Here is a 14112-nt window from a genome sequence, read left to right on the forward strand (position 1 = left end):
AGTTCCAGTTGCTTCCCAAACAGTACTTCTGCTTTCCATGCTTTGTGTTCAGTCTGTCATCAATTGGCTCCTAACCAATTGTGATTTGATCTGATTTGTGTTTATTTGGTCAAATATCCTCTTCCACTTCTGTCATCTTCGTACCTTTCCTTTTCCCCTGTGTTAATCAGAGCATCTAGTCATCCCTGGTGTCCATGTTGTTCTGTTTGACCAAGTGGATTGTGTTGTCCCATGTATTGTATCACTTTACTGTAGCAGGTCAGCCTTGTTTTGTGATTTACATTTCAGTTGTCACTGTGAAGCTCTGTTCAAGTCCTGTACATGTTCATCCTGTCCTTTTGTTAGCCTCTGAACCAGGCTCAGAACCAGGCTCTGAACCAGCCTCTGAACCAGCCTCTGAACCAGCCTCTGAACCAGGCTCTGAACCAGGCTCTGAACCAGGCTCTGAACCAGGCTCTGATCCAGCCTCTGTATGTATGGAGCAACTCAGTGTGACTGCTGATATACAGTACCAGTCAAAAGAAGGAAAGAAGTTTCACAAATGAACTTTTAACAAGGCACACCTGTTAATTGAAATGCATTCCAGGTGACTAACTCATGAAGCTGGTTGAGAGAATGCCAAGAGGGTGCAAAGCTGGCATCAAGGCAAAGGGTGGCTACTTTGAAGAATCTCAAATATAAAATATATTTTGATTTGTTTAACACTTTTTTTGGTTACTACATGATTCCATGTGTTATTTCATAGTTTTGATGTCTTCACAATTATTATACAATGTAGAACATAGTACACATTTAAGAAAAACCCTTGAATGAGTAGGTGTGTCCAAACTTTTGACGGGTACTGTAGGATCAGGTCTTATTTGTTCAAGTGACCTTATTCGTTGTGATCTAAAAGTCTAAACTGAGCAGAAATCAGCCCTCCTACTCTGAGATGCTTGATACATAAGTTACACCCCCTGGATCTGATCTTATTATAAAATAACTACAGTGACAGATCACACCCACCTGGGCAATGTGTTCTATTGTCTAACACACACACACACACACACACACACACACACACACACACACACACACACACACACACACACACACACACACACACACCTGGGCAATGTGTTCTATTGTCTAACACACACACACACACACCTGGGCAATGTGTTCTATTGTCTAACACACACACACACACACACACACACACACCTGGGCAATGTGTTCTATTGTCTAACACACACACACACACACACCTGGGCAATGTGTTCTATTGTCTAACACACACACACACACACACACACACACACACACACACACACACACACACCTGGGCAATGTGTTCTATTGTCTAACACACACACACACACCTGGGCAATGTGTTCTATTGTCTAACACACACACACACACACCTGTGCAATGTGTTCTATTGTCTAACTCTCTCTCTCACACACACACACCTGGGCAATGTGTTCTATTGTCTAACTCTCTCTCTCACACACACACACCTGGGCAATGTGTTCTATTGTCTAACTCTCTCTCTCACACACACACCCTGGGCAATGTGTTCTATTGTCTAACTCTCTCTCTCACATACACACACCTGGGCAATGTGTTCTATTGTCTAACTCTCTCTCTCACACACACACACCTGGGCAATGTGTTCTATTGTCTAACTCTCTCACACACACACACACCTGGGCAATGTGTTCTATTGTCTAACTCTCTCTCACACACACACACACCTGGGCAATGTGTTCTATTGTCTAACTGTAACCTCTCTCCACTATGACTTGAGCTCCTTCTTCTGTGGTCATTGTGTTCTCCCCTGACACACAAGTTTCTTAAATCTTTGCAGACGCTATCAGAAACTACAGAAGATAATGAAGCCATGGTAAGCCCCCCCCCCTCCCCAGTCAGATACCCTGACTGGCTTTGTACTCTTCCCTCTAATCTACCCGGCAACTGAGTCTGCATGATTAAAACTCAGGCCCTGGTGTTTCTATTAAACTGGGAAACAACATGGCTGCCGTCGCCATCACTGGCTTTCATCTTCAAATCAAACTTGTTTCTTTTGTTTTTCTCTGGCTATGTTTCAAATGGCACCTTGTTCCTGATATACTGCACTATTTTTAGTGAATAGTGTGCCATTTGGAACGCATATTCTGTGTTCCATGTAACGCATATTCTGTGTTCCATGTAACGCATATTCTGTGTTCCATGTAACGCATATTCTGTGTTCCATGTAACGCATATTCTGTGTTCCATGTAACGCATATTCTGTGTTCCATGTAACGCATATTCTGTGTTCCATGTAACGCATATTCTGTGTTCCATGTAACGCATATTCTGTGTTCCATGTAACGCATATTCTGTGTTCCATGTAACTGAAACATCTTTCTTCCCTTATTGTGCTTTTCGGCAATTTGAGGTTGAAAGGGAACTGAAGCTACAGTCTCTTGTTTCACGTGGGATGTTGTTTTTTAAGAGCACCATGACAACGATCCATAAAGAAACCCACAGTCCAAATTCAGAGATTGTTCTTCTTGGTTTCTTGGTGCTCCTCCTAAACTTATAACAATGGTGTTCAGGGGTGTATTCACTAGTAACCAAACAGAAACTAAACGGGCTGAAACAGGGAGGGACCTACCTGAACTTGTCCGATTTTAAAAACACTAGTTTTAATTGCAATTTTTTAATTATTCTTTTTTGCTACATTTTGCACTAATTAATACACCCCCACGTGTTGGGAACTTTTAATGTTGGGTGGTGGTGAGTGGTCATTGATGTCTCACGGCAGTCCTTTACATGAATATTCTGTCATTCTCCATCCTCAACGCCATACATACTCACCCTGTAGAGACGTCATTCTGTTAGGCAACACTCTGAAGTCTCGTCAGCATGTCATTCTGGCATCTTTAACTTCTTTAGAGTGAACAGGTCTATGGTGTTTGAGAATTGTCATTTTAGAAGAACCATGTATTATATTAACATGATAATTTCACACATCACGGCATGCCCACTGTCATGTGAAAATGCTTACTCACCCCAGTCTAACTGTGGACTGGTTACTACTAATGAATTATTACTAATGGGTGTGTCTGAGATGTGAGCCATGATGTTGTCTGTTCTGTTATTAACCCAATGTGTTAATTGGTTGTCCCTCTGTTGCCAAGCCTGTGAGGCGCCTGGTTCTGCCAGTGTCTTATTAACCAAATATTTGTTAGACAGGGTTTACATATTTCAGTTGATTTTTTTTCTGCCTAAGTAAAACAAATCTAATTGTATGTGTTGATAAAATGTGTTTGTACAGATGAAGTTACATATGACATGTTTAGTTTTCTTTAGACTTTGAAGATTACTTTCAAGTCATGCATTGGAGACTATTGGCCAACTTTATTAAATTACGAAGCACTAATAGAATCGGACTGCAGGGAGCAGTATTTACAATAGTTCCCACATCATATCAAGAGATGAAGGTCGCTGAGTTATATTTCAGGTTTATGATATGACTGTAATCAGTTACGTAATTCAGAAAATGTAAAAAAAAAAAAAAAAAAAGCATTTATTTGACAGTCTTCCTGTCATTTGAATATTTCTGTGAGATTTATGTAGGCGAATCATATTCCTGTGAACTTCTATCGGAGGGATTGAACATAATAGATTGAAACACGTTGTATTCAGACCATTGGATAATTATCTTCCAGGAAGTAGCCTCGCTCGGCCCTACTGTGATGATGACTCGTCTCTACTAACATCAATGTAATTGCATGAGAATGATTATTGAATGAGTGCTCCTTGGCTCTGCTGCCTTGTGCTTTCTGGCTCTTACTGGCTCTCTGGCGCCTCCTGTTGTTCCTGAAGGACTGAGTCATCTGTCTGTCCCATCAGGGACCGCAGTCCAGCTCCTCACCTTTCTGTGCCTTCAGCATACCTGGCAGTGGCTTCTCTCTCCTTTCCCCTCCTCTCTCCTTTCCCCTCCTCTCTCCTCTCCCTGAGACCAAGGCTATTGGCTGCTTTGTGCCGTGCAGCTGTACGTGTGTGTCAGTGTCAGTGGCAGAGATGTTTCTATTGGCTGTTGTTGTTGTGTTCCAGTTTTGGCGACTTATTGTCGTTCACGCTGACGGCGTTCGTGGAGCTCATGGACCACGGCATCGTCTCCTGGGATACCTTCTCTGTTGCCTTCATCAAGAAGGTGCCCGTCTGCTCACAAACTGTTTATAACATTTGTAAACTGGTTTAACAGTTTGTTTTTTAACATGTCCATGAAAACTGTCCTTGAGACATCTAGTCGTTGAGACTTCTAGTCCTTGAGACTTCTTGTCGTTGAGACTTCTAGTCGTTGAGACTTCTAGTCGTTGAGACTTCTAGTCCTTGAGACTTCTAGTCCTTGAGACTTCTAGTCGTTGAGACTTCTAGTCCTTGAGACTTCTAGTCCTTGAGACTTCTAGTCCTTGAGACTTCTAGTCCTTGAGACTTCTTGCGGCTACAAGGAGGATGTTGTATTGTGTTTGTAAACGTTCTATAAATGTATAAGAGGTAGAGCTCCCATAACCTCTACATAATGATACCTATGGTTTTATTCAGGCTGTCTCGGTCTTAGGTAGAGCTCCCATAACCTCTACATAATGATACCTATGGTTTTATTCAGGCTGTCTCGGTCTTAGGTAGAGCTCCCATAACCTCTACATAATGATACCTATGGTTTTATTCAGGCTGTCTCGGTCTTAGGTAGAGCTCCCATAACCTCTACATAATGATACCTATGGTTTTATTCAGGCTGTCTCGGTCTTAGGTAGAGCTCCCATAACCTCTACATAATGATACCTATGGTTTTATTCAGGCTGTCTCGGTCTTAGGTAGAGCTCCCATAACCTCTACATAATGATACCTATGGTTTTATTCAGGCTGTCTCGGTCTTAGGTAGAGCTCCCATAACCTCTACATAATGATACCTATGGTTTTATTCAGGCTGTCTCGGTCTTAGGTAGAGCTCCCATAACCTCTACATAATGATACCTATGGTTTTATTCAGGCTGTCTCGGTCTTAGGTAGAGCTCCCATAACCTCTACATAATGATACCTATGGTTTTATTCAGGCTGTCTCGGTCTTAGGTAGAGCTCCCATAACCTCTACATAATGATACCTATGGTTTTATTCAGGCTGTCTCGGTCTTAGGTAGAGCTCCCATAACCTCTACATAATGATACCTATGGTTTTATTCAGGCTGTCTCGGTCTTAGGTAGAGCTCCCATAACCTCTACATAATGATACCTATGGTTTTATTCAGGCTGTCTCGGTCTTAGGTAGAGCTCCCATAACCTCTACATAATGATACCTATGGTTTTATTCAGGCTGTCTCGGTCTTAGGTAGAGCTCCCATAACCTCTGCATAATGATACCTATGGTTTTATTCAGGCTGTCTGTCTTGAATTTAGTTAAACCACCCCTCCTATCTGTCGCAGATTGCAGGTTACGTGAACAAGTCAGCCATGGACACGGCTGTCTTGCAGCGGTCTCTGGCCATCCTGGAGTCCATGGTGCTCAACAGTCAGGACCTCTACCAGAAGGTGGCGCAAGAGATCACAATCGGACAGCTTATACCCCATCTGCAGGGGTGAGTGAGAGCCGCACAGTCATCTATGTTATGTACCACAGATATACGTTGTCCCTAACTGCAGATCTAGGATCAGATTACCGTAAAACACTAACCTATGGCAAGATTTTACTAAATACATTTGTGGCCTTATTTAGTGTCTCAGAGTAGGAGTGCTGAACTAGTATCAGGTCCCCACATGTCCATATAACCTTTTACCTCATGATTTAAAAGGCAAGACTGATCCTAGATCAGCACTCCTACTCTTAGATGCTTGATACAAACGGCCCTTGGTCCAAGACTAGTAGTGGGGTAACTGTTTCATCCATGTTATATCTCTATTGATTTAATTAACTTAAACTCTCCAGTGTCCATGATTGGGAAGTACTCTTAAAACTTCTTTGGGATTGGTGTCCTGTCCACGGGACCGGTTGAGCTAACGTAGGTTAGCATGAGGTTGTAAGTAACGAGAACATTTTCTAGGATATAGACATATCTGATATTTGCAGTGGACTGCACTGTCCAATTTACAGTAGCTATTACAGTGAAATTATACCATGCTATTGTTTGAGGAGAGTGCAAAATTTTGAACATGAAAAATTATTAATAAACAAATTAAGCACATTTGGGCAGTCTTGATACAAAATCTTTAACATAAATACAATGGTTCATTGGATCAGTCTAAAACTTTGCACATACACTGCTGCCATCTAGTGGCCAAAATCTAAATCACACCTGGGCTGGAATAATACATGATGGCCTTTCTCTTGCATTTCAAAGATGATGGTACAAAAAAATACAAAATAAGTTGTTTATTTCTTTGTACTAGCTTTTATCGGATCTATAATGTTATATTCTTCTACATTCCTTTCACATTAACACAAACGTCAAAGTGTTTCCTTTCAAATGGTACCAAGAATATGCATTCCTTGCTTCAGGGCCTGAGCTACAGGCAGTTAGATTTGAGTATGTCATTTTAGGTGAAAATTGAAAAAAGGAGGCAGATCCTTTTAACAGAAAGACCAGGGAAGTAAAGTAACCATTTTGAGAAACATGGCAGATAAATACAATGGATGTGTCCCAAGTGGCACCCTATTCCCTATATAGTGGACTATTTTTAACCAGGGCCCATGGAACTCTGGTCAAAAGTAGTGCACTATGTAGGGAATAGGGTACCATTTGGGAAGCATCCAACAGTATCTCTGTACCTGTAGTGTGTGTTTGGTTCTGAACAGCATGGTTCTGTGTTATCCATCTAATGACAGGACTGATCAGGACATTCAGACATACACCATCGCTGTGATTAACGCCTTGTTCCTCAAGGCCCCGGAAGACAAGAGACAGGTAGGTTACACACACTCAGAAATATCTATCTATCTCTATCTATCTATCTCTATATCTATATGTACAGTATATCCATCCATCCATCCATACATACATACATACAGTACCAGTCAAAAGTTTGGACACACCTACTCATTCAGGGATTTTTCTTTAGTTTGACTATTTTCCACATTGTAGAATAATAGTGAAGACATCAACACTATGAAACAACACATATGGAAACATGTAGTAACCAAAAAAGTGTTAAATCAAAATATATTTTATATTTGAGATGCTTCAAAGTAGCCACCCTTTGCCTTAACACCTTTGCGCACTCATGGCATTCTCTCAACCAGCTTCATGAGGTAGTCACCTGGATTGCATTTCAATTAACAGGTGTGCCTTGTTAAAAGTTCATTTGTGGAACTTCTTTCCTTCTTAATGCATTTGAGCCAATCAGTTGTGTTTTGACAAGGTAGGGCTGGTATCCAGAAGATAGCCCTATTTGGTAAAATACAATGTCCATATAATGGCAAGAACAGCTCAAATAAGCAAAGAGAAACAACAGTCCATCATTACTTTAAGACATGAAGGTCAGTTAATCCAGAAAATATCAAGAACTTTGAAAGTTTCTTCAAGTGCAGTCGCAAAAACCATCAAGAGCTATGATGAAACTGGCTCTCATGAGGACTGCTACAGGAAAGGAAGTTACCTCTGCTGAAGAGGATAAGTTCATTAGATTTAACTGCAAATAAATGCAGTTAAAATAATAAATGCTTCACAGAGTTCAAGTATCAGACACATCTCAACATCAACTGTTCAGAGGAGACTGAGTGAATCAGGCCCTCGTGGTCAAATTACTGCAAAGAAACCACAACTAAAGGACACCAATAATAAGAAGAGACTTGCTTGGGCCAAGAAACACGCGCAATGGACATTAGACCGGTGGAAATCCAAATTTGAGATTTTTGGTTCCAACCGCCATGTTTTTGAGAGACGCAGAGTAGGTGAACGGATGACCTCTGTGTGTGTGGTTCCCACCGGGAAGCAAGGAGGAGGGTTACGGTTAGAATTGGTGTTGGGGTTAGAATTCGGTTTAGGATTCGAGTTAGAAGTTAGGGTTAAGGTTAGGGAAAATAAGATTTTGAATGGGACTGAATTGTGTCCCCCCCTCAAGGTTAGCTGAACAAGACTGTGGGTGTATGTACATTATAGTCTTGTGTTTGTGTTTGCATGTTTTTGTTCATTCTAGTGTCACATGTGGTGTGTCCCTGTCTGTTCGTATTCTTGTGTGCCCCTGTCGTCCTTGCCTTAAACGGTGCAGTAATACGTCTTCATATGGGGCGATCACTGTCCCCCTATACCTCTCTCCTGAATATCGATGAGCATCATAACACTGCCTAGCCAAGCAGGGCCCCTGTCCTCTCTCTATCCTAAATGGCACCCTATTCCCTATGTAGTACACTACTTTTGACCAAAGCCCTATGGGCCCTGGTAGAAAGTTGTGTGCTATGAAGGGACTAGGATCACACACTCTCTCATCTCTCTCAGCTCTGATGACATCACCCACCGTTCTGCTCCGTGGGCTTGCCTATTACGCACTGGGCTCTGAGCCAATCAGACGAAGCCTAGCTGTCATCAGAAATGGGTCCACCCAATAGAGTGGAACGGGGTTAAAGATGCCTGATACACACTCGTCTCCCTTCCTTTGCAGCACATTAGGTGGAAGATAAAAAATGATCCATGCTCACATTAGTTTAACATTTTTATCATTTAATATTTCTCCACAAAAAAGTGTTGACGTGTATTGAGCAATGGTGCGTCTTTGTTGCAGCTATAGACTACTGAAGGAAGTGGTAACTATATAACAACTAATGAATATGCATTTGTAATGTGATTCATACACTAATAAATACTATTTCATTTTATTAACATTTAGAAACATGTATCAGCATGGTAAGTCTTAAAAGGTATTATCATTTATAAGATTTGCAAACATTTACAATCATTTCTAAAGATTTGTAAGCATTTATAAAGGGTTATTCATCAATACGATCATAAAGTGTTACTGAGGAAGTAGACGTTGAGGTTATTGTTGCAGGTGTAAACCAATCCAGTAGTTTACCTTTTTAGACCAAGTGTCAAACTCATTCCACGGAGGGCCGCTGGTGTCTGTGGGATTTCGCTCCTCCTTTGTACTTAATTAAACAATTAAGGTCTCTAATTAGTAAGGAACTCCCCTCACCTGGTTGTCTTAGTCTTAATTGAAATGAAAAAACTAAATTGCAGCCACTCTGAATGGAATGAGTTTGACCCTGTTTTAGACTGACTAATACATACATGACCTGTCTGTGTTGTAAAGCCATAGAGGAAGGCCAGCATATGTTAGACTAGAGCATCATCTCATTGCAGGGTACGAGACTGAAACAGCAGTTGGCCACAAGTTAATGGGAACAAAAAGGTTTGGCTTAGTGTTTTTAAGTGTCAAGTCTCTTAATTTTGCTGACAGTCTGCCTTGTTACAAGAGTTGCTGCCTGCACCACTACCTGACATATACCTTCCTGCCTCTTTTCTGTCTCGAATCACCCTCTTCTTTTTTGCCTCTGACTCTTCTTTCCTCACTGCACTCGTAATGGTAGTTTGATGAGAGCAGTGTGAACATCCTTGATTGTCCTCTGACAGTAAGTGTACTTTGATTAGCGACCTTCTGTAGCGTCTCTAGCAGATTAAGTGTGTCATTAAAATGTCCCGGTCTTATATCAACCACCACCTGGCTGTGAAGTCTAGCTCATCCAGCGTAGACTCGGAGACACTTTATAGTCTAGAGAAGTTCATGGTGTCTTAGTGAAGAACATTGATATTTTGGGCACATAATCCACTTTTATTCTGATATAGAGTTTCCTGAAAGAACAATTTGTTTTCTGTGTAAGGGTATGTACATCATAATGTAACTGTGTGCTCACTTTCTCCCTCTCCCTCACATTCTCTCTTCCTTTCGGTCATTCTCTCTTTTTACTTATCCTGTTCTCTATCCTCTCTCTCCTTATCTTTCTTGCTCTTCTTTTCTCTTTTTCTCTTCCTTTCTCTCTTTCTCCCTTTTTTCCCTCCCTCTCTGTCCGTTTCTCTGTCCGTTTCTCTGCCTGTCTCTGTCTGTGTAGGAGATGGCCCACATTCTAGCCCAGAAGCAGCTGCGTTCCATCATACTAAGTGTAAGTGTTTCCAGTAATCCCCTCCATCTGTACCTCTCCTCTGCATCACTTGTTTCTCACTCTCTGTCTCTCTCTCGTCTCTCTGTTGCTCCTTCTCGTTCTCTCTCCTCGCCCCTCTCCCTTTCCGCCCCCTCTCCCTTTTCTCGCCCCCTCTCCCTTTTCTCGCCCCCTCTCCCTTTTCTCACCCCCTCTCCCTTTTCTCTCCCTTTTCTCGCCCACTCTCCCTTTTCTCACCCCCTCTCCCTTTTCTCTCCCCCCTTTTCTCGCCCCCCCCCTCCCTTTTCTCGCCCCCTCTCCCTTTTCTCGCCCCCTCTCCCTTTTCTCGCCCCCCTCTCCCTTTCCTCGCCCCCTCTCCCTTTCCTCGCTCCATCTCCTTTAATCTCTTTTCTCTCCCTCTTTCTCTCTTCACTCTCTATATCCCTGTTTATTTATTTCCTTTGCTCTTTCTTCTTCTCCCTCTCTCCACTAGAACGTGATCCGGAGCCCTAAGCCAATCAATGATGAGATGGCCCACCAGCTGTACGTGCTGCAGGTTCTGACCTTTAACCTCTTAGAGGACCGCATGATGACCAAGATGGACCCTCAGGACCAGGTACAATAGGCCTCTCAACTCGATGTCCCTCGAGATCTGTTGGGCACATAGGCCTTATCAAATAGTATTTACCAGTGAAATATCCACAAATGAATCTATTTTTTTGTTCCAAGCACCCTTTTTATAGGTTTTCCCAAGAGTATAAGAGATTAGCACGTTCTCTCTCTACCTGAGAATTATCAGTGAAATGTGGAAGTACTATGTAAGGATAGTTACCTTGGAATAATGCCTATGTAATGATTTGCCAATTTTGATGTATATCGAACATTAGGAACACCTTCCTCATATTGAGAATAGCCTCAATGCGTCGGGCATGGACACTACAAGGTGTCAAAAGTGTTCCACAGGGATGCTGGCCCTTGTTGACTCCAATACTTCCCACAGTTGTCTCAAGCTGACAGGGTGTTCATTGTGTGGTGGACCATTCTTAATACACATGGAAAATTGTTGAGTGTGAAAAACCCAGCAGCATTGTAATTCTTGACACAAACTGGTGCCTCTGGCAATACTACCATACTCTGTTCAAAGACACTTAAGTCTTTTGTATTGCTCATTCACCATCTGAATGGCACTCATACACAATCCATGTCTCAATTGTCTCCAGGCTAAAAATCCTTCTTTAACTTGTTTCCTCCCCTTCCTCTACATTGATTTGAAGTGGATTTAGCAAGTGACACCAATAAGGGATCATAGCTTTCATCAGGGCAGTCTGTCATGGAAAGAGTTAATGTTTTGTATACTCAGTGTATGTCTTAATGTTTTTGTCCTCTTCTATCTGCCTAGGCCCAAAGAGACATCATCTTTGAGCTGCGCAGGATTGCGTTCGACGTGGAATGTGAGCCGAACAACAGTGGCAGCATCGAGAAGAGGAAGTCCATGTACACCCGTGACTACAAGAAACTAGGTTTCATTGTAAGTTATACACACACGCACACACACACAACCGCGACTGGGCTTCAAGAAACTAGGTTTCATCTTGTCATGTCATTCTCAACGGTCGTAACCTTCTCGGATGTGCAGAAACCCCAGTCTTGCTCATTATTCAGTGCTACACGACTTGGTTTAATCATTTATTTACTAGTTAACTAAATAATAACACAGAAGACGCGCGCACACACTTACATGAGACAAAGGTCCCTAGTGGACTGACAAAATATGGTGGCTTATACACAACGAATGAAGAGGGGCAGGGAGGAGAGAGAGAAAAAGTACACTCATCGTGGATACATTCTAGGACTGTCCTCACATGAATCATATACCTTGCACATGAACAGTCACCTGTTTGGAATAAGAAATCATCAATGTATATATGTGTTGAATGCTGCTCACCGTTTCTCTGTCGGAACTAGCCCTCCTGAAGAATGTTGGTTTGGCCTATCAGTGGCACGTTTGTAAGGCTCTTGGGTATCCCCCCTTTTCGATCTTCTTACATCTCTTCACTCTTGATGATGCTCATAGGATGATGGTTAGCCAGCCGTGTCGACGGTTTTCTTCTGAGATGAGACTAGGAGCATACAGTGATTTGAGACTCGTAGCAGGATGGGCTGGTTTGCAGTGTAGTATGTTCGCTTTTCTCGATATCTAGCAGCTAATCAGCCGTACCAGTGATTTGTCTAGGAAGTGAGCTTCTAGCCTATACCTCGTGTCGATTATTCAGGATTCAGACCACTTTACAGACCACAGCAGCAACCAGGCAATGTTCTGGTCTGAAATGTTCATTCTTAGCCAGTCCTTTTAAGCACTCTGGTTGAAAAGGGCGGTTCCATCACACTGACACACTTTTCTGACCTCACTCGGCGGGCGTGGCTAGTTACTGTGCAAAGTATTCTCAAAAACAAGTGTCTTATTAGAAAACTAAAATCACGTTTTTATCTTCACAACATATTGAATGAAAGCTTGACATACAGGGAGTATCCTTTCCAAGTTACAGTATTTGGTCCATACAGTTTTTAATAACAAACAATATGACATTAGTTTTCTACATCTACCCACTGACCATTCCCCACGTCCTTCTGTTAAAAATATTGTTCCAATATTCACATTTTGGACGTTCAGAGTTTTGGGCAGGCAAAAGTCTCTCTAGACAAAGGCATTCATTTGGTTGATACTAAAGGGTAGAGAGAGTTCTCTCCTTCTTAAATTTACGACCGGGTGTGCAGTTGTCAAAACCCAAACAGTTCCCTCCCCCCCTTTGCGGGTGGGAGAGGGTCTGGTTATTGTCAGCCACTGCCAAGCTTATCTGACCCATTGTGATCCTCACAGGACAGTCATGACACTCTGCATCCCCAAAACTTCAGCTGTTGGACTAACTAGATTAGTTTTGGTCTCAGTACAGCAGACCCATAGGCAAGACATGTTCCTCAGTAGTGGAGCTCTTTCCCTAAACTAGTAGAAAGAGGACTTGGGACACTGTCAGATAAGGGGATGACATGGCAGCTGAATCCAACCCTGTGTGTCTTTGATGTGATAAAACAACTATGCAGAAACTCACATTCTTCAGGAACACGCAAACCTTCTGGCTCTAAAGCTTCACAGGACCACAGCCACGTCAAACAGTACACACACACACCAGAAGACTACAGCTATGCCCCCGGGGACTGTTGTTAATTGGTTTAGAAGATGACATGATGCACTCTGTGCTCCGTCTGTGTCTGAGAGGAGGGAGGAGATACTGTGGACTCCATATTGTAGAGTGCTTGATGTCTATATATGCGAGAGAGAATTAGGCCGATACCTGCTAATTATCAAAATCCATAAAATAGACGTTAAATTCTACAACCACCGAAAGGGAAGTGATTCCCAAACCTTCCATCACCTACAGAGTGATGAACCTGGATAAGAGTCCCCTTAGCAAGCTGGTCCTGGGGCTCTGCTCACAAACACAAACAGACCCCACAGAGCCCCAGGACAGCAACACAATTAGAGCCAACCAAATTACGAGAAAACAAAAAGATAATTACTTGACACAGTGGCATAATACCTGAGGGGGAGGGGGAGAGGTTTGTCTCCCCCCTCTCTCTTTCTTCTATCTCTCTACCTCCCCTCTCTCTCTGGGTGTGTAGTTTCTGAGCTGTAGCATATTGCTGCCGTATCCATGGTGAGGGGGAACTAAGCCCTTCATTTCCTCTCTAAGTCCCTGAGCCGTTAGGGGCTCTGCGGCTCGCTAAGACCCCAGTGTGCTGCCCTAAGATAAGGCCTGACCTCATTTCCTCCAGTGGTTCGGAAAACCCCCCAAAATATCTCTTGACTTTACATGCTTGTACACACACACTTGCGCACATGCAAGCATGAACACATGAAAGCATGCGTGTGCGCACACACACACACACACACACAAACGTCGGCACGTTTTCACACACAGTTTTAAGGGGACTGTCTGGTAACGTTGATCTAGTGCTGT

The 14112-nt window shown here is 42.6% G+C and overlaps 1 protein-coding gene across 4 annotated transcripts in view; it reads left to right on the plus strand.

Annotated features, from left to right (window-relative positions):
- LOC112247321 (engulfment and cell motility protein 1) overlaps window positions 1-14112 on the plus strand; it is a 179790-nt gene that overhangs the window by 70906 nt on the left and 94772 nt on the right. For 3 of the 4 annotated variants that reach the window (XM_042295215.1, XM_042295217.1, XM_042295216.1), the window contains 8 exons: window positions 1850-1885; window positions 4087-4186; window positions 5458-5609; window positions 6854-6932; window positions 9551-9592; window positions 10070-10120; window positions 10590-10712; window positions 11496-11624. In XM_042295215.1, the coding sequence (XP_042151149.1) occupies window positions 1850-1885; window positions 4087-4186; window positions 5458-5609; window positions 6854-6932; window positions 9551-9592; window positions 10070-10120; window positions 10590-10712; window positions 11496-11624 (712 nt within the window). The remainder of the gene's footprint in view (window positions 1-1849; window positions 1886-4086; window positions 4187-5457; window positions 5610-6853; window positions 6933-9550; window positions 9593-10069; window positions 10121-10589; window positions 10713-11495; window positions 11625-14112) is intronic. The other variant, XM_042295218.1, reaches the window with a different exon arrangement.

Source organism: Oncorhynchus tshawytscha, linkage group LG13 (assembly GCF_018296145.1).
Source record: "Oncorhynchus tshawytscha isolate Ot180627B linkage group LG13, Otsh_v2.0, whole genome shotgun sequence".
Lineage (NCBI taxonomy): Eukaryota > Metazoa > Chordata > Actinopteri > Salmoniformes > Salmonidae > Oncorhynchus > Oncorhynchus tshawytscha.